This window comes from Aythya fuligula, chromosome 1 (genome assembly GCF_009819795.1).
Source record: "Aythya fuligula isolate bAytFul2 chromosome 1, bAytFul2.pri, whole genome shotgun sequence".
Classification (NCBI taxonomy): Eukaryota; Metazoa; Chordata; class Aves; order Anseriformes; family Anatidae; genus Aythya; species Aythya fuligula.
Window position 1 is genome coordinate 6548570 of NC_045559.1, and position 19895 is coordinate 6568464.

Here is a 19895-nt window from a genome sequence, read left to right on the forward strand (position 1 = left end):
ATGGCGGCTGCGGGCCGGGCGGGCAGCGCCGTGTGGGGCTGGCCGTGGCGGGCCGGGCTGCGGCGCTGGTACCGCACGGAGCGCGGTGTGTACGGCTACAGGCCTCGAAAGGCGGCTGGGGAGAGCTCGGCGGAGCCCCGGAGAGCCGGGGAGAGCGGCGGAGCAGGTCCGGGGAGGGGGAGCCCGCAGCCCTCCCGCGGCACCGGGCTGAGGGGAGGGCGGCGGGCGGTGCGGGGGGACCGCGGCTGGGGCGGGCTTGGCTTGGTTTGGTTTTTGTTTTTTTTTTTGTTTTTTTTCCATTTCTTATTTTATTTCACTTTGTTTCTTTGTTTTTCAATTCGTTTTATTAATTTTTATTTAATTCTATTCGTTTTTATTTTATTTCACGTTATTTCATTTTATTTCACCGTTTTTATGTAATTTTGATTCATTTTATTATTTTAATTTTTATTTTACCTCATTTTACCTCATTTTATCTCATTTTTTTTCATACTTTATCATTTTACCTCAATTTAATTTTTAATCTCATTCTTTACTTTATTTCACTTTTTCATTTTTTACTTCATTTAATTTTTTTTTACTTCATTATTTTTCATTTCACTTCATCATTTTTCATCTCATTTTATTATTTTATTTCATTTTATTTCTTTTTATTATTTTTATTTCATTTCATTCTTCTCAGCCTTGCCGAGCCAACACATCTCTCTGAAAGCTTTAGGGGGCTTGGGGCTGTTTTTCCTTGTCCTGAGGCAGTTTTTCTGTTACCTGCCCTGCCGACAGCTGTCTGTGAGCAGCTCGAGTCCTTATCACAAAGTTGTTTTCTTCGGTTCCCCGTGAAGCGTGCTGATACCTTGCCAAACTCCATGGGCAGAAATAATTGTGCTTGGGCTGCACGGACTGCCAAAATCACCTTAGTCGAGTAAATGTGCTCCCGGAGAGATTTTCTTGCTCATAAAAGTACCAGTGTCATATGCCTTAAGTCTTTTATATTAATATATATTGGGCTTAAAGTAGCTAACTACATGTAATTCTCTTCTCTAGCAGTGATTGTGATGCTTTTAGCCCACTTTTATAGCACAGAAAAATAATTTTGAGCAGAAAGCTGCCGTAGAAGCATAGTCCCTGCATTAACTGCTAAGAAGACTGATGTGAATTAAGTCTCCTCATGAAGGAAGGGAAGCGTTAATATATTTTTATGCCATGTTTTAAAATTGCTTCTAAATGTCTTTCTTGCTGTAAGCATTGAGGGAGCAACCTGTTTGAAGGCCCCGACTACAGGAGTGGAGTGGCTGAACCAGTGCCAGCAGCTGAAATACAGAGAGCAAAGAAACAACTTTGTGAAATACTCTCGCTCCGAAAGGACATGGTTTCGGAAAATGAAAAACTTCATACCTGGATACTGTCAGCACTGTGTCTTTATTGGAGAAAACAGACCGTGCTAGAAACACATTATAAACTGATCCAGTATAAACTAATTCCTTTGTTGTTTGCAGTATATTTTATTCAATATATATTTGATGAAAAATATGTTCACATATTTGAATTTCTAATATGTCTGGCTTGGCATTGGCATGTGCCGTTGGCTAGTGGCTCCTGCAGACACAAGCTTTTTTAAGTTTCAGGAACTGAATTATTATTAAGACCCTATCTTCCTGTCATCCCAGCAAGGAACAGGGTAGCATAAGTATTATGATCGAGTCAGCTCAGGAAATAAGACTGCATACTGGTACCTTACCTTTCTCAAGTTGGATGTAGCCATCGCCATAAAGAGACTAGAAGCAAAATGAAGTAGCTTTCCATATGTGTACAGGGGCAGCCATGAAGGAAATGTAAACTTGCTTGAAAATCTGATAAATAAGCAGATACAGCAGTTTGATGATAGGAGCTCTTGTGGGGTGATACGGTTAAAAACCTGCTTAGGAAAAACCTTTCCAGCTCAAAGCTTGATGGTTATCGATGGACAGAGTGCTCCTCTGCTGGTACTGTAAATGGATTAAATGTGAGCATGTGCTATACCATTCTGCTTTCTTTTTGTGTTTAGTTGACCATGCTCTTGCTCGGTTAATAACTGCGTACTCTGAACATGGCCACAAAGCAGCCAAAATAAACCCACTGTGTGCTGGCCAAGCTGTTATGAACATGGTACCTGAAATCCGAGAGTTGACAGAAGTTCTTCAAGGCCCTCTCATTACCACAGGTAAGTCTGCAGCCTTATTGCAGCAAGTTTTTCTCCTGGGTGGTTTATTGAGAGGCTGCGTACTTTGCAGACCAGCCAAATACTGAAGAGCAGTTCAATCAGTAATGTATTGTTGGACAAAAGGCTATTAACTTCAACCTACTTACATGTTTGCACAAATCATTGTGTAATGAATGGCTACCTCCTAGCATCTTCAGTAACCATGAAACATTTTAATTGTACTTAAAACTGCTGAGGTTGTACATTAATTTCTGTAACATTTTACAATTTAGCATATTTTTGACTGTGTAGTGAAGCTGTCATGGCACTTGGGTAGAAGTCAAGATTTGTCTTTTCTCAGATCTTTGACTCTTACTGTGGCCTTGAGAAAATGAGGGTCTCTCTCCATGCTGTATTTTCTCCATCTACGAAATAGGCATTTACTGCTTCTGATGCACATAGGATTGGGATTCATCTCTCAGAGCAACAAAATGAATGCTATACCAGTCTCAAAAACAGTCACTCGGTGTCATCCACATTAAACTCATTCAGGACATTTTGAGCACCTTGCAAATAAGCATGAGACCGTCCTGTTAATAACACTCAAGTGTGCTTATAATTTTTTTCTTGAATTTTTAATTTAAATGAAGGAAAGGAAATCAGGACACGAATTTGTACTCTCAAAATCTTAATGTAATTGCAAGATGTCAGGTTATTTCTTAGTGCTTCCCCCCATCTCCCCACAAGTGACTTAATAACATTTATTTTTGACCAGGGCTTCTGAACATGGGAAAAGAAGAGGCCTCCCTGGAGGATGTATTGGCTTACCTTGACCATATATACTGCGGGCATATTTCCATAGAAACAAGCCAGCTTCCAACCTCGGAGGAGAGAAAATGGTTTGCTAAAAGGTTTGAAGAGTTAAAACAAGAAGCGTTTACAACTGAAGAGAAAAAGCACTTGTGCAAACTGATGTTGGAGTCCCAGGTACCTTGTTAACTATTATTTGATTCTAACAGAGTTGCAGAGTCTGTTTTGGATCCCCTGCTGCTCTGGACATTATCTGCTCAGGAAAAGAAGAATCACTACCCTAAAAGGTTTGACAGGGTCCAAGAAGAAGAAGAACAAGGTTTTGCCCCAAAAAGTGCAATGCATAAATGCAGGAATCTTCACTGGGAGTCATTGCTGAATTTACTTAGCAGCCATTATTGAAACATAGAGCAATGCTTTTTGATTTGCATTGATTTATTTGGAAATTATTTGGAGAAAAATATTTCCAACGAGATCCAAACTCCAAAGGCTCTTAGAACTAATTAGAACATACGTTACATGAATGCATCTCACAGACAATATATATTCCTTGACATCTGGAGACACAAGTAATGACCCTACAAACCTGAGAGTAATCAGTCTTAGAAAGTGGGACTCTTTCCAACTAGTGATTTGACAGCGTATATTAAAAGTTACTGGTTGGAACACGAGGTTGGGCACAACTCCATGAAATTTTGTGCTCTGTGTTCTCCTTTCACCCTCAGCTATAGCTTTACTCCATCTGTTTTACTAGCTTTAAAGCACAGTGTTTGTCAAGAGTTTGGGAGAACAAAACAGAGTTGTACTGAGGGTTTAGCCATGTAGTTGTGGTAAGTTTGCTGCTTTTCAGCAGAGGAACATGTATCCAGTACATTCTGTAATGAAGTAAAAGATTTATGTACTTGCGAAGTGTGCAGAGACAAATATTTCTTTACTGTGCAAAAGTTCAGTTTTCCCCTTCCCTCTCCCTGTGTTATCTAGAGGGATGGAAAGGTAGAAGAGCAGGATCTCTGAAGGTGTCCATGTTGCCAGTTTTACGAGTGTATGGAGTGTTAAATGTAATATAAACCAATGACTAAACAGAAGTATATGACACATCTCATATTTTTTTTGCCTCTTGGGCAATTTAAAGAATTTGTTATGACACAGGAGGGTGAAAAGTGACATCAGGACCCTGAGGAATCCCATATTACCTTCAGTATGACCTGTACTTAGAGTGTAGAATTTTAACTGTCAGGAAAAATGTTTCCGTGTGTGATCAGTTTTGTATATGTTCTTTAGAATTAAATGTTGCTTAACTAGAAGGTGTTCAGGAGTTGGCTTGGATCTTTGGCTGTGACTCAGTCTTCCCTTCTCAGTTACAGTCTTCGTTTATTTTCAGTCTTCAGTTGCAAAACACTGCAGACACTTCGATTGCTTCCAAAACTTTGTCACTTAAGAGAGCTGTCTAGGAATGAAGTGGGAGGAGTGAAAGGAAAATACAGGAAATATAGATTCCTTTATTTTCCTTCTTTCAAGAATTCTTGTACCTATGTACTAAAGATTGTGTCTAACGTAATCAGTGAAACACTGCTTCTCTAGCACTTGATATCTCAGGATAGTTAAGACTTCTGCTGTAAAATTACTTATTTTACCATTGTTTTACTGTAAAATTACTTATATTAACGTTCCTTAATTTTCACTTAAGCCAGGTAAACTGTTAAGAAATTGGTAAATTGCTCTCATGTAGTTTTGTATCCACCTCCTTCTGTGTTAGAGCAGCTTTAGCCCTCAATCCAACATTTGTTCTACCTAAAAGGAGAAAAGCATATGTAGGCATCATGGCTTCTGGTCTTAGCTTGGGGTGGTGGAGAATGAGCTGGGACTTTCAAGTGGTATGCTTAGGTTTGTCCAGGTACAAAAATAAATGTAAAAAAAAAATAATTCAATTTTATGAACAGAATACTGCTTAGAATAGCATAATACCGAAGTTCTCCTGTTTTTAACAGGAGTTTGATCGCTTCTTAGCCACGAAGTTTGCCACAGTGAAGCGATATGGTGGCGAAGGAGCAGAGAGTATGATGGGTTTCTTCCATGAGCTGTTCAAGATGTGTGCGTACAGTGGTGTGACAGACATCATCCTCGGCATGCCCCATCGTGGGAGACTTAACCTGCTCACGGGCTTACTTCAGCTTCCACCCGAAGTAAGAGATTTATTGGCAGTTGCTATATGCCTGGTTTATTTGCAATGAATGAATAACCCCAAAATTTGTCTTGTTGTGAATGCTGGAGCAATCAAAGTTACCTTTGTGAGAGGGTATTCCGCTCCTGTCAGTACATCTGCCTGAGAGACTGGCAAAAGAACTGTAATAAAGTTATTTTTTTGTGCTAGTATCTTAAGCAAACGTGCTGTTTCAGGAGTAGGAAAGCATATGATCTTGGAAATGTTTTTTTTTATTGTGTCTGTGAATTGGAAAGGGGATTTAACCAAGTTTTTTTTTTTTTTTTTTTTTTCTTTTCTCCATGCAGCTCATGTTCCGTAAGATGCGTGGTTTGAGTGAGTTTCCAGAGAATTCACCGGCCATTGGGGATGTGCTCTCCCACCTGACATCTTCTGTGGATCTTGACTTTGGTTCACACAGGCCTGTGCATGTCACCTTGCTCCCTAACCCCTCGCATTTAGAAGCAATAAATCCGGTGGCCGTGGGCAAGACACGAGGAAGGCAGCAGTCTCTGCTTGATGGAGATTACTCCCCAGAGAGCTCTGCACAGCCTGGAGACAAAGTTATTTGCCTGCAGGTATTTTGCTCACAACTTCTAAATGACCTTTTATAAGACTTCCTAGACTAGCATGCGAACAGAAATGGCGTATATAAAAATATCAAACAAAACTGAATTAATGTAGAATATGAAGAATTGGGATCTGCTTTATGAAGAAAGAGGAGGAGAAGGAAGGAGGATTTTTAGGTGACATACATGATAATATTGGTCTTCAAACAATTCCACTTCCTAGATTTCCAAAGTACTTATTTTAATACCCTGCACTGAGAGCCACGTGTGTCTTTCCTCACAGACCACTTTTGCATTTAAACCATTTAGACTACCACTGCTAGCCTTCTTTTAAATTAAATGAGTTTGGAGAAGAGCTATCAACAAGGTTGAAAAATGCACAGGAAGGTTTAGAATTTTGTCATTTTATCGTGGTACTGTTGAAGTAAGTCTTTTTATGCCTACTGGAATTACTTCATACTCTCTTTTTTGCAGTTTCTTACACGCTTTTTTCCTAAAGTATCTGTTCTTGTCTCTATTTGTTATGGCAGGAGTAGGTATAAGTCTTGGCTCACTGCTATATAGCAAAGAGAGTAGCAAATCCTAATCCAGAGTTACTGTTTGTTGATTTTTCTATTCCTCCTGTGTTCTCTAATGAGACTTTCCCATCTTCTTCCCTATCGTAGGTTCATGGCGATGCTGCTTTCTCTGGGCAAGGCATTGTTCCTGAAACGCTGACCCTCTCTAATCTACCGCATTTCAGAGTTGGGGGGAGCATCCACCTGATCGTTAATAACCAGCTGGGTTATACCACTCCTCCAGAGCGAGGAAGATCATCACTCTACTGTAGTGATATTGGTATGTATAGGTTGAATCAGAAAGAAAATTGCCTCTTGTGTAAGGAAGGCTTTTTAACACCAGTGGGTTCCCATGGCATGCTATTGCAATGGGCTTTTTGTATCAAGTGCTATCAACCCTAGAGAATTATAATAATCTATGCCCCTTTTGATAATAGAGTATAAATTCAAATTATTATTGATTATTGCCTCCTACTAGCAGAAATTCAAGTTCTAAAAATATGCCCTTCCCCATCTATTCCAGGGCAAAGGCTAATTGTCAAGGGAAAATCCTGTCATGCTTTTACAGAATGTTATAAAATATTTGCGAAATTTAGGTGGTCTTTAAATTTCTGCCATGTCATTGACAGCTTTTAAAAATGTATTGTGGTGAAATGTGTAATAGATATATTTTCAATATATCTTTTTAAATATAATGAAAACTATTCCCACTTTTTTTTTTTTTTCTGAGTAAGACTTATTACTCAGCTACTCCTTCATTTTCTTGGTTTATTTATTGTCAGGTGAACTTGTTGAGCTTTTAATTGAAAGGCCATGATTAATGTTATTAATCATTTAATTGAGAGGCTCATGCCACTTCGAAGCTTAATCTTAGAAAGCCTTTTGCTTTGGGCTGATCTTTCTTGGTGATAAACAGATATTGCAATCAGCAAAACCACAGGCGTAGTAGTTATTTCCTTTGTGTAAGTCTCTTAGAATTGAGAATAACCTAGTGTGTGTGTGTGTATATATATATATGAAGTATAATATCACCTGTTTTTCTTATGGCTTCATCAAAATGAACAGCTAGATTTCAATGAATCTGTTAAGGTATATAGCATATATTAGGAGTTTTTCTGTGGGATGACTTTGTGGGGAGTTTTTGTCTGTTTGTTTTTTCTCCATCCTTAGTTTTTCTTTCTTCTTACCTGGTTATTGAGGGGTGTGTTACCCATATGGGGTTCAGGAGGAAATAGGATATTGGTCAGAAGTGGTAGAGTGACAGAAGCATCTTAGTTTACTTGAATTTGGGCAGAGAAAACACAAGAGGAGCATTGCTGAGAATGTTTGCATCCAAAATACAGGGACGGGTGTTAAGATGTGTGAATTCTGCAGCATTCCCTTTAGTGAGAATTTTCTTCGTGCCTGGGGTGGCAATGGTTTGAATGACCACTAACTAGCAAAAAGATTTTGTCACCTGGATGGGTCTGTGGTAGTAGTTTATAGCTTAGGATAACAAGGAAACAAAACTGTTTTTGTTTGAAAGATGCAGTCAAATACTTCTTTCCCATTTCCTGAATACTTCCATTCAGATTAAGAAGAATTAAGGACTTTGTGTAGCAAATCTAATGGGAGTTTAGTGCTGGTAAAGAATTCGTGTTGAAACTGGGACAAATACAACAGGTTGAGCCAATTGCACCTTCTGGGAAGACTCCTTATCCCAACTGTCATCACAAAAAGCATGTTTTATAGGTTTCTTTTTGTTAAGTGCTGTACACATGCATTATATCTGTTTCCATTACTCTGGAAGGGGTTGGGTGTGATTGCTGTGACTACGTTTTGCATCCCTGGGCAGGTAAAATCGTTGGATGTGCAGTTATCCACGTAAACGGGGATGATCCTGAAGAAGTTGTCCGTGCCACGCGGCTGGCAGTCGAGTACCAGCGCCAGTTCCGCAGGGATGTGATAGTGGACTTGCTGTGCTACAGGCAGTGGGGCCACAATGAACTTGATGAGCCGTTCTTCACCAACCCCAGCATGTACAAAATCATCAGGTAAGGGTACCACCACCTGCTGGGGGAACCCCAAACCTGCTTTCTTCTACATCAGCTCAGTATTGTTCACTACTGCAATAGTCTTTGTATAATGATGATCCTTTGCCATACTGACAAGTCTTAATATAAGTGTAGCTACACTGTTAGCAGCCCCTGTCTGATAATGGCACGAGAATAAAGATAACCACTGATCGTGGTTCTCTGATATGCAGCTTGATGCCTCTTGGAGACCAATCTTGCATATAGCCCTTGAATTTCAGGTTCATGACTGCTGTTAATCAGAAGGCAAAGTTGCTTACTGTGTGCCAGAGGGAAAGGTAGATTGTGTGGGAGAATTTGGAGGAAACTACACACAATGTGTGTTGTGTCCTTGCCTGGTCCTGCTGGTTCCATGGAGCCTCATCTTTACAAGCATTTAAATACAGTCAGATTCCATCTTGATCCCCAAAGAAAAATACTGGCCAATGAATTCTGGTATTTTATGTGGAGCATTTATGGAATCAGGTGCGTTGATTCTCAGCTAATTGTGAAATTCCACTGTCAGTTTGCCTAAAGAACAATACATAATAGCACAGAGACAGCCTGAATGAGAGATTTTTTTTCTGGACTTACTTTTACCTGCAGCTGCCAACTGCAGGCACTTTCTTAAAGAAAGGACTGTGAAGTATGAATCCAGGAGAATTGTTACCCTTCTGGAACTGCCAGGAAAGAAAACTTGACCCAGATTAGTATAATACACGAGGTGGTCATTTATTTTAGTTTTCCTTGGTACCTGACAGTAGTATGGTGGCATTTCCCTGTTCTGCAGTGACACTTTTCAGGCTTAATGTCTCTGTTTGATTCCCTCGCCCACAGATCCCGTAAGAGTATCCCAGACACGTATGCGGAACACCTAGTAGCTGCTGGGCTCATGACTGAGGTTGAAGTGTCTGAGATAAAGACGACCTACTATTCTAAACTGAGCGATCATCTTGCCAACATGACTTTGTACAGTCCACCTCCTACCAACCTGCAGGCTCACTGGAAAGGTTTGGTCGAGCCTTCTGCTAAAATCACCACCTGGGACACAGGAATGCCTATACCGCTTCTGCAGTTTATTGGAATCAAGTCTGTAGAGGTGCCAGAAGAACTCCAGATGCACAGCCATCTCCTGAAGACTTATGCACAGGTCAGGATGTTTCTAGTCCTGTTGTTTAAAGGTATGACCCGTTCCAGGGAAAAACTCTTTAACTGACAAGGCTGCCAGTTAAAGAACAGCACAATCTTCTCTAGGAAAAACAGCTTGTTCTCTTTTTCAAGGCTGCTGTTACGCAATTCTTCTTTTATGTTTGAAGAAAAATACGTTCTCCCTCATATCTGACCATATATTTAACTTGTTATTTTAACAATATTTTGATATAATGAAGAAGAAACATGTAAAAAATACAGTTTGTTGTTCTAACAATGTTCTTACAAATATCATCTAAACTTCATTATTATAAGTACTTAAAAAAAAAAAATGAATCAGGAGATTGGTAACAGTGTATGCAGTGTGTAAAGCCAGTAATGTATGTGTTTATATATAAACTTGTGTACACATTCGGCCAAGTTTGAAAGTCACAGTGTTTGAGTCATAAGATTTTGTGCAATAACTGGATTGGTTTGGGTTTATGAATGTTTCACTTTGATGAATGATGACCATGGGCTGGCGTCTGGTCGACAGCTGTAGAGAAGCCACGAGCTGAATATTTCAGAAGGCTGGTTCTTGCCTTCCCAGCCCCAGTGGGAAGTCTGGGTGTTATCATTCATCTGCAGTTCTGCAGATAGAGAATTCTGGAGACTGAAATACTTACACCTGGTGTCTTTCAGCACTACACCAAGTCTGTCAATAGCCTGCTCTCTGCTCTGCTAAGACTTTTTAGTATTTCAAGACTAAGATCTAATCTGTCAATCTAAAGTTTGTTGACTGGTTAGTGAACAAATGGGTTATACATGGTTTTGTGGTCTGCAGGGGCAGCCTTCTGCAGTTTGTGCATGTATTCCAAATCAAACCAACCAAAATTGGCTGCTGGAAAAATAGTATTTCTCTCTACAGCATTTTTTTTCCTAATTTCTAATACCGATCTGTGCCACAACGATGCATAAAGATGGAAGAAGGCAAAATAGTAACCTTTCCTTCTTACTTACTTTTTTAGTCAAGAGTTCAAAAAATGGAGGAAGGAAAAAAGCTGGACTGGGCAACAGCTGAAACTTTAGCGTTTGGTTCCTTGCTGTGCCAAGGTAAGAGGTAACTAGACAGCAAACAATGAATTATTTTTTGCTTTGATGTCTGTAAAGTATAACATTAAGCTTTTTAGGTGTTTCTAAGCCCAAAGATTGATATGCTGAGTAAATTTGACAATTTGTATTTGCATGGTAGCAAGGGAACATAAGTGTGAGTCCTGTATGTCACCAATACTTGTAGATTGGCTACTAAATTTCTTCAAAGAATTGTTGCTCCCTCCCATCCCCTCGAAAAGCTGGTGCTCAGTGCTGTGCACATGAGCAATGCATGTGGCATCAGTTAGGCCTCCCACATGCTTACCTTTTATAGTGTTTCATGCTGTGATTAATTTCCTCCTTCTCTAGTCTGAATTCATGTTTCAGTTTACATGGGGTACAGGATGCACATATTTTGCGGTTTGCTTCAGCAAACTGTGTAGTTACAAACACTTAACCCAAAATAATTTTTGGCTGCGAAGAGGAGAAATGAGATGTGTGAGCATCTCTGTGAGATGGAGCTGGTGGTGGTTAAGAATTCCCACTCAGATTTGATTTTGCTGATGAGGAGAAATCCAGGAAGTTACTGTCCTGCATGTCTTCTTATTGTATGATAAACTAATCCAGTGTTTTGCCTATTGCTTGGCAGGGTTTAATGTCAGACTAAGTGGACAGGACGTCGGCAGAGGAACCTTTAGCCAGCGACACGCGATGTTAGTTTGCCAAGAAACAGATGATACCTACATTCCTCTGAATCATATGTCCCCAGACCAGAAGGGTTTCCTCGAGGTAGGTTCTGCGGTCCACAAGACAATCTTCTTCAAGTTGTGCTGAAAGAGTGCAGATTTTAAAACTGCTGAGGCACATGTACGTAATCTGTATATTCTGACAAAGCCCAGATACGGAGGCATAAAACCCACCTGATTGTGGGTTAAGGAGAGCCTAGCTAAAGGCAGATGACTGATTTGTGCTTTCCTGTAGCAAGTTGATAGTTGTGCATGGTTAGTTACCCTCTTTAAAAAGGGGTTCTGCCTTTCCTTGAGAGATCACCTATTATTTTTCTTCCCTCAGTGCCTTCCTTCAAAAGCAAAAGAGAGGTGACCGTGAATTGCGTTTAGGAGTGCATGTCCTCAGTGTGCCTAGCACTGATGTGCCTGGTTCCAAAGGTTCTTTACCCTGGGTTGTCATCTCTCTCACCTGCCCCTCCCAACAATTTCCTTTCTGTTAGGTGAGTAACAGTCCCTTGTCTGAAGAAGCTGTGCTTGGTTTTGAATATGGAATGAGTATTGAGAGCCCTAAGTTACTGCCAATTTGGGAAGCTCAATTTGGAGACTTCTTTAATGGAGCCCAGATAATATTTGACACTTTCATCTCTGGAGGTGAGTGTACAAGGAGCTAATTCATATGTTTGCAATAAATCATTTGTAGCCAGTATAGTTTTAGAAAATCCTTTAGCTTTAAAGTAAAAGGGCAATGTGTTGAGAAAAAGAATTGTTTTCTCAATAAGTCTTGTGAGCTTGCCTACTTGATCCCAACTTCAGTGCAGATTTTCTCTGAAGACAGTCCGTCTAAAATGAGAGACCTCATCCTTGACAGAAAAGTTATTCTGAAAGCACAGTTGATTATGTTAATGACCTTTCTTCCCGCCTCCCCCTGTTTATTTTGCAGTGTGCATATATTTTTAATAGCTTCTTAGGATGTACTGTTCCTTCATGAGGCATATGAAAAGTTCCTGAAGCAATATAGAAAGAAATTAGTGATGATTTAAAAACAAACAGAAAAAAAAGTGCTAAAACCAACGTCTCAGTTTGACTTTTGCACATTTTCCGAATGCTCAGATGTTGCAAAAAGACCTTTCGGGGTTGAAACAGGCTGAGGAAATGCTAAGATGGATTTCTGAAGTGGGGTTCTTTGAATGTAAGAGTCCAGAGTATTGGCATCTAGTTTCAGTTAGGCCTCTATGTTCACTCTGTAACCAGAGATGGTAATTGCCAGAGACCCTCTTATCCCACCCATCCTCATGAATTACCTCCTGGATTTGACTGTAATCTCTTAAATAGTGCAGGGGCTTTGACAGAACCCAGGGGAGCTCACCTGTGGCTGGCATTGCTGTGTTAGGCAGGACTGGCTGACAGGCTGCTGCCTGCTTCACACCTGCACAGGACTAAATGACAAGGTATACAGAAAAGATGCCATGAGTTATGGTTAGGAGCTTTCATACTGAGGAGAAGGATTTTGTGGATGCCTGTTAATAAGGAGGACAGTGCCATTAAGAGGATTTTCTCATAATGTGGTGATGTTTCCGAGTAAGTTCTAAAACTTTCACTGCTCAACATGAAGCCTTAAGAGCCCTGAAAGCCCAAAGTTTCATGACAATTTCAGAAACATCAGATCATCTTATGCATGCTGTTTCACAGCTGTGAATCTCACAGCTAAATACAACAGCATGTTACTGGTTTGTACTTAATGATGTGGAAATCAGCCATACTCTTATCTTCCTCGGTAGTTTGTGCAAAGTAATGACTGTTTGGGGGCTTTATGTTCTGTTGAAATCATTTTTCCTTCTTTCTCATTGTTTGTTTTAGGGGAGGCCAAATGGCTCCTGCAGAGTGGGATAGTAATTCTTCTTCCCCATGGCTACGATGGTGCAGGCCCTGAGCACTCGTCTTGCCGGATGGAACGTTTCCTGCAGGTACCCCTCCTCACCTCCCTTCTCACACTCATGTATTCCCCATCACAGCACTGGCAAACAGTGCTCTGGGAGTCTTGCCACAAAATGCCATGTTCCTGATGTACCTGCAAGTGACTTCAGAAGCTGGAGACTTACCAGGATCTCACCATAGGAATGGGCTGGGCTGAAAGTAGAGGGAGAAAGGAGACAGACGTGCAGGTCTACAAGTGGTGAGGAAACAGCATTGGTTTAAATACTACCACAGCAGCTCTGCGGCAAGATTCTGGTTGAACTTTGTAATAATAGATGCTTGTTGTTTCTCTTAGATCTCTGTCACCTACCCAACCATGTGTGTGGTAACATGAAATTTTGTAATGAGATTTTCAGTGTTTGCAAAGGCCCTGTGCCCTCTGCAAACGTCCCTGGTGGGGTGTGCTTCAGTACTGCCTGCTGTCACTTTTCTGATTGCCGCTCTTCAGCAATGTGCTGTACCGCAGAATGAGTCCAGTAGCAAGACAGAATTGCTGTATTGCAAATAGCAGACCTTTAATGGGCACTTCTTAGAGAAAGCGTTTTGGGGTTGGCATTGTAAATGGGCAGCCACCCGCCTGTGCAAGCCACTCACGATGTTCCCACTGTGCACAGATCGTACAAGCAGAACACTGGGTGCTATTAAATAGCAGTAAGTAAATTTGTGGCACATTTTTGCAAAAAAAAAAAAAAAAATCTGTTGTTATGTCATTGTGACTGTAGTAAGTAAATGAAAAAGTAAATGAAAGCCTTTTTGATTGAGTAATGGCTTAGGGAAGAGCTTGGAGCATCTTTAGGGGTGCTGCCATTCTGATGAAATTGTCATGACTGTCCAGTGTTAGAAGAACTGGCATGCCTTGGTTATGATGTAGTTGAAGGAGGCCTTCAGATACAGTATTACCACGTAAATGGTAAAGTCATTTCTCTGAAATTGCTTTTCCATTGCTGTCAGCATTTGAATTGAGATACTTTTCTCCTATTGTTACACCAGTAAGCATGTCTTATGGCTTAAACTCCTGTACATTTGGCTCACTAATTCCTTCTTGACAAGTTATTGCTATGTCCCCTGTAGATGTGTGACAGCTCAGAAGAAGGAGTTGATGGGGACCAGGTGAACATGTCGATCGTGCATCCCACCACCCCAGCTCAGTATTTCCATTTACTCCGACGGCAAATGGTCCGGAACTTCAGGAAACCTCTCATTGTTGCCTCTCCCAAAGTGCTACTCAGGCTCCCTGTAAGCTAGAAAACTTCCTTTTTCTTTTTTCGTCCTCTTCTGTGTTCTCTTCCCCTTTCTCTTTGCTTTTCCTCTGTGTTCTCCTCTCTCAGTTTTTCAATGGGGTTTTGCCTGTTAGGGGCAGGGTAGGTTGAGAATTAAAGCTGGGTGGCGGAGAGCCTGAAGTAAGAGTGATTCTGGGTCCAGTGGTTTTCTTCAGAATCTTACCGTTCTGTCTTTCACCTGTGGGAGTGGGAATGGGAGGGGAGAGTGAATGTATCTTTTACTTACCAAAACCCTGTCCCAGACAGGGCCAGAGAGAAAAGGGACCAAGATTTGGTAACTTCTGACTCTCCCCCATTTAGGCTGCTGTGTCAAGTTTTGAAGAAATGGCTCCAAGGACAACGTTCAAACCTGTCATTGGTGACTCCTCAGTAGATCCTAAAAGGTAGCTCTATTTTCTTGCAAGGGAAGCTCAGAAAGGAAATCCTGTCCCTTTCTTCTACCTAATAGCTCAAGTCTGAGGTGATGTGAAAGATGTGACTTTTTTAGGGGGGAAGTATCTGTATGGGGAGTGACTTAGGGTTTTACTTGTTTCCCTCCCTTTCTTCTGCTTGCCTGTTGGTAGTTATCATACTTCTCTTCATAATAATAAAGTGTTGAGGATTTCAGCCCTTGCCTCCAGTGAGAGGCTGTGATCAGAGTTACTAATTTGATGGATGCTGTTGTGAACCATGGCTGGTAGCTAGCAGTCACTGGGAGCAGCTGTTCTGTGAAGAGAAGAAGAATTTTTGTTCTGCTGTCAGGCTGCTTGAGCTGATGAAGTGAAGTTAGGGCAATAACAAATCTGTGTGTGTGCATTATTTCCCTCCTTTCAGATATGAATTTGGAGAACCCCGTTCACAAAGGGCAATTTATATTTTTCCCTCCTAATGTTATCTGTTCCCTCTCCTAGTTGTGTAATCACAAGGCTGGAAGTGTCTTAGCATCTTTGTTTTTTAAGAGGAGCAGTGAGGCACAAAGGGTGAGGTTTCGCTCTTTGCCTTTGTCCATTAAGCTCAGACAGCTAAGACCTCTCTGATAACTGTAAACAATTGCGTATCTCCCGAAGGCAGTTGCTCTTAGGCATGGGAGAGAATTGTCCTCTGGAGGCACTTCTCTCCCACTCTGTTCTATTCTCTACAGAGAGAGCACAGATAACTATCTTAGATGAAGAATTTAATTTTAGATAGTTAAAAGGCTGAGTTAAAGCTGAAGAAACAGGACATTTGGGCCCTGGCCTACTGTGCCCACAGGTTAGTTTGTCAGCTAGTTTGTCAGGGAGTGGGATGGAAAGGAAGACAAAAAAAGAAAAGATGGTCTAGGGTAGCAGTTCAGCTTCGTACAACTCAATTTGTACATCATCTTTAAAGTTTGGCTGGTTGCTTTTATGAAAGGTGTGAAAATGTTAGGCAGAGAGTTTCTGTGAAACACTAAACTTGGAAACGCTCCTATTTTTCTTTAGTGTCACCCAAGTGGTGCTCTGTTCCGGTAAACATTACTACGCTTTGGTGAAGCAAAGGGAGACGCTAGGAGACAAACAGCACCACGTAGCTATTTTGAGACTGGAAGAACTCTGTCCTTTCCCCCTGGAAGCTCTACAGCAAGAGTTGAACAAATACAGCCGTGCCAAAGGTAAGCAAGATTTTTACCTTTTTCTTTCTGGCCTCTTTGAAATTCTAAACTAAATCTGTTGCTTGCCTTTTAGGGTGAAGAGCTGTAGTGGTATTTTCCTCTTTGCTCTTCCCCCCATATATCTGGTGTTTCTGGAGTGGGATAATACAGGTGTTTGCCGTGTGTGCTAAAAGAGTTTGTCTCTGCTATTGTTAGCTTCTCTAAACCACTGCTGAAAATCAGAGTGAACCGTGTGGGACATTTTTGCGTTGATCTTTTCTACCCAGTCCTTTAAGTATTATTTGAAAATGATGGTAAAATAGAAGAGCATACCCACAGTGTGCCCTAATGGTGGACACGCTTTTAGTTTGACTGCAGCAAGCGATGACTTGTAATGAATTCAGTCTCATAAGAATTAATTTCAAAGAAAGTACCAAGGCAAAAAAGTCAGAGGTGCTACAACAGAAAAACATAGCTTTCTTGAGCTACTGAAAAGATAAACGTGTGCTTCTAATGTACCATTTTCCTTCCTTTAGTCTTCACCTGGAGTCAGGAAGAACCACAGAACATGGGTCCATGGTCCTTTGTGTCACCACGGTTTGAAAAGCAGCTGGGGGTTAAGGTAAGATGTCCCCATGGTGCTCTGGTCTTTAAAATGAACTTCAAAGTTATTCTTGACTGCAAAATTCTGTGATGCTTACGTGTAAAACCTAACACATAAATCCTAACCTAGTGCCTAAACTTGAATGTGTGTTCTAATTTTAGCTACTTAGGCTTTTTATAGCACTGTTTACTAGTGATGAACAGGTCTGGAGCTTTCTTTTACTGTTTAGTCTAAGTAGGCAGGGTGATGAAAGATCCCAGGTAGGAAACAACATGCTTAAGGTGCCACAGCGAGCAGGAGGAGAATCTGAAGCTGCTGTTTGCTGCGGCAGATTGAACACTGTAATGGTCTTGGAACTGTAGTCGCAGGGAGATGAAGGAAAACTTCCTGCAGCACCTCCAACTGGAACTGCCCAGTATCTGACAATAGGTATCACCATGGCGTCAGAGAACCTCAAGATGTGACACTATGTTTGTGCTTCACTAATCTTTTCCTACTGGCTCTAATTTCAGCTCGCTCTTGTGAGTAGACCTCCTTTACCAGCCCCAGCAGTTGGCATTGGAACCCTCCACCAGCAGCAGCAGGAAGACATTCTTACCAAGACATTCATCTAAATTTTCATCGGACAGCCTACTCGTGTAGTCAGTCATGTTTGTTGCCGTCCTCCTGCAAAGAAGAACAAAAGCCAGATCCTTAGGACTCTTAATTTTCCAAAATGGGAAAAAGAATGGAACAAGTTCTGTATTGGTGAAGCAATTTTTTCATATGGGGACATACCTAAAGATGAAAGCTAATGCCTGTTACTCTAGATAGGTTTTTTGTTCTTTTGTAGCATTTTCTACAAGAGATCTTTTAAAAGTTTTTAAAAATTGCAGTCCAGGGGGAAGATCAGTGAGGTAGGTATAAAATACCTTGTATCCGATCACTTATCTGCATTTGTCAGTTCTCTGGGATGGTGTATGTGTGGAAACAGCTTCTCATTTCCACAGAAGTGTTAGTGCTGTTTGGTTGAGTAAATGCTTCCCCTGTGCCTGGGAATGAGCCATTTCTATTAGCAGAGTGTTGTGGATTTTCTCATTTCTTTTCCTGTAGACTTGCAATTAAATCTGTGCAATTGTTGGTATTCTTCTAATGTGCATAGCCTGAAGGGATAAGGGTTGTTAAAGCAGGATTCCTGGGGGCACCTAGCAGGATCTCTCCTGAAGGCTTCAGGCACTGGTTTCTTCTCAGGAGGAGAAGCAGTGCTTTCACATCGAGCTTGCAGGGTGGGAGGTGTGCTGCAGCGAGGCTCATAGTGTATTTTAGAACCCAGTTTTGTAGAAGCCAATCAGTTTGGCTACCCGAAGAGTTTGGCTACCAGTTTGGTACCCAAGAGGCTACCCTGAAAAGTGATGTTTCTCCCTACCCAGAAAATTCTTCTCAGTGTCCACTGTCTATTTTCTTAATTGTTTTTGAGGGCTTGCCTCTGTTCAGTTTCTTCTTCCCTAGTTCCTATACAAAATCTTGCTTATGCTGTAAGAAGGCTGAAAGTGTGACCAAGAGCAAAGAGTTCAAAACTGTGGCAAGACATAAAGCAGGCTGAAAAGAGTTTGAGCAACCCTCGTTGAAAGCTATAATAGTGAGGCCTGTTCTGAGTACGCCAGAAGCTTGAAGGTTGAGGGGTGGCAGAATTAGAAGGTCAAACGGGCTTCTCACCAAAAAAAAAAAAAAAAAAAGCTGTAGTGGAAAAAAAAAAAAAATCTCATGGCTTATTTTGGTTTGGTTTTTAGTTTGGGCAAAGTTCCCATGTGGAGGCATGTTGTGAGGCTCCTGAGCAAAACCTTTTCTTTGCAGTGAAAAGCTGTGGTATCAAAACAGGTTATAGAAGAAAACATGTTAAAGAAGAAATAAGTGACTTGGATAGCAGCAAATGGCAACAGGAGGTTAGTGAAGTGGGTTTTCTGAAGGAGTTCAAACAGATACTGATGTTCAAGCCACATGAAGTTCCTAAAACGCAGGCAGCAGACAAAAGTTTCCTCTTTTTAATGCTGTGGCACACTTCGAAATTTTGTGAGAATATTGATTGGTTCCCAAACTGATGTGTGTTTTTAAAAGTAATATGGTTTATTAACTTTCAATCTGTTTATTACCTTTTTTTTTTTTTTTAACTGAAAAACTTTCAGGAAACTGAAATAGAGAACCAGACTACAATGAAGTGTTAAAATCATGGTCTCCTACTTGCAGATATGAAGCCTTCCCTATGAAGGAATAAAGCAACCTTTGCTGGAGGCAAGCCAGTAGTTTAACATTTAAATGACTTGCAATCCCGAATGTGCTTTACAAATAATGTCCATAACTTCTCAGGCAGAATTTCACTTTAATTTATGAAGTGCTGCAACAGAAAAACTGTGTATTGGAGCTCTCTGGATCCCTGCCATTCAATGAAGAGAAAAAAACATAGTCTTTGCATCTAAAGCCCACTCTTTTCAGACTCCTTTTGTGTGTGGGTTTGGAAACAACGCCTGAGTATGGTTGCCTTTCTCCCCCCTTTTTCTAAAGCAGATGTTCTTATCCTTGGTAATAAGTTTCCTAGAAGCATGGCTTTTCTCATGAGCAGCAGTCAACAGCTTGCCATTTTTTGTATTCTGTTAAGCTGAATATATACAATTTCATATATTCTTTTCTTTAAATATGCCATAGGAAAAACAAACATGCAATTTTTTTTTGTTTGTTTGTTTTGTTTGTTTGTTTGTAGCACCTTCTTCAGGGGGAAAATGGTCAGGATTTGGTTCCTACTTGAATAGGTAGTCAGGTGGGACTCCTGCTGTAATCTCTCTCTATTCATAGAATCATTTAGGTTGGAAAAGAACTCTAAGATCATCTGATCCAACCTTTAAGCCCCCACACCTGAAGCAGTGTGAACTTTGGAAGGGCTGCAGGTGGATGTGTACATTTTGTTAGCAGTAATGTTTGAATCATCTTTCAGTGGAATGGTCAAGGCTTTTCTTGCATGACAGGGAAACCTGTACAAATGAAAAACTAATTCTAACTCAGAATCCTAAATGACTGAAAAGAAGCTTTGATGCACAACTTGCACTAAACACAACAGAACCTTATGTTTCTACAGAACCAAGAACCACGCAGGTTTCTAGGGATTTT

The 19895-nt window shown here is 40.8% G+C and overlaps 1 protein-coding gene across 1 annotated transcript; it reads left to right on the forward strand.

Moving 5' to 3' along the window:
- DHTKD1 (dehydrogenase E1 and transketolase domain containing 1) lies at window positions 1–19432 on the forward strand. Its single transcript, XM_032198712.1, has 17 exons — window positions 1–166; window positions 2042–2197; window positions 2952–3163; window positions 4975–5169; window positions 5495–5764; window positions 6421–6592; window positions 8147–8345; window positions 9201–9513; window positions 10520–10604; window positions 11233–11372; window positions 11812–11962; window positions 13169–13275; window positions 14357–14521; window positions 14866–14948; window positions 16005–16174; window positions 16690–16775; window positions 17270–19432. The coding sequence occupies exons 1-17, from the start codon at window positions 1–3 to the stop codon at window positions 17369–17371; spliced, it is 2772 nt and encodes a 923-aa protein (XP_032054603.1). The 3' UTR covers window positions 17372–19432.
- Window positions 19433–19895: the final 463 nt, after the last annotated feature.

Excerpts from the sequence above, each read along its gene's own strand:
- DHTKD1 (XM_032198712.1), top strand. The coding sequence starts at position 1 with ATGGCGGCTGCGGGCCGGGCGGGCAGCGCCGTGTGGGGCTGGCCGTGG. Across the intron at positions 5,170-5,494 it reads TACTTCAGCTTCCACCCGAA|CTCATGTTCCGTAAGATGCG; the intron begins GTAAGAGATTTA and ends TTCTCCATGCAG. Across the intron at positions 11,963-13,168 it reads TGACACTTTCATCTCTGGAG|GGGAGGCCAAATGGCTCCTG; the intron begins GTGAGTGTACAA and ends TGTTTGTTTTAG.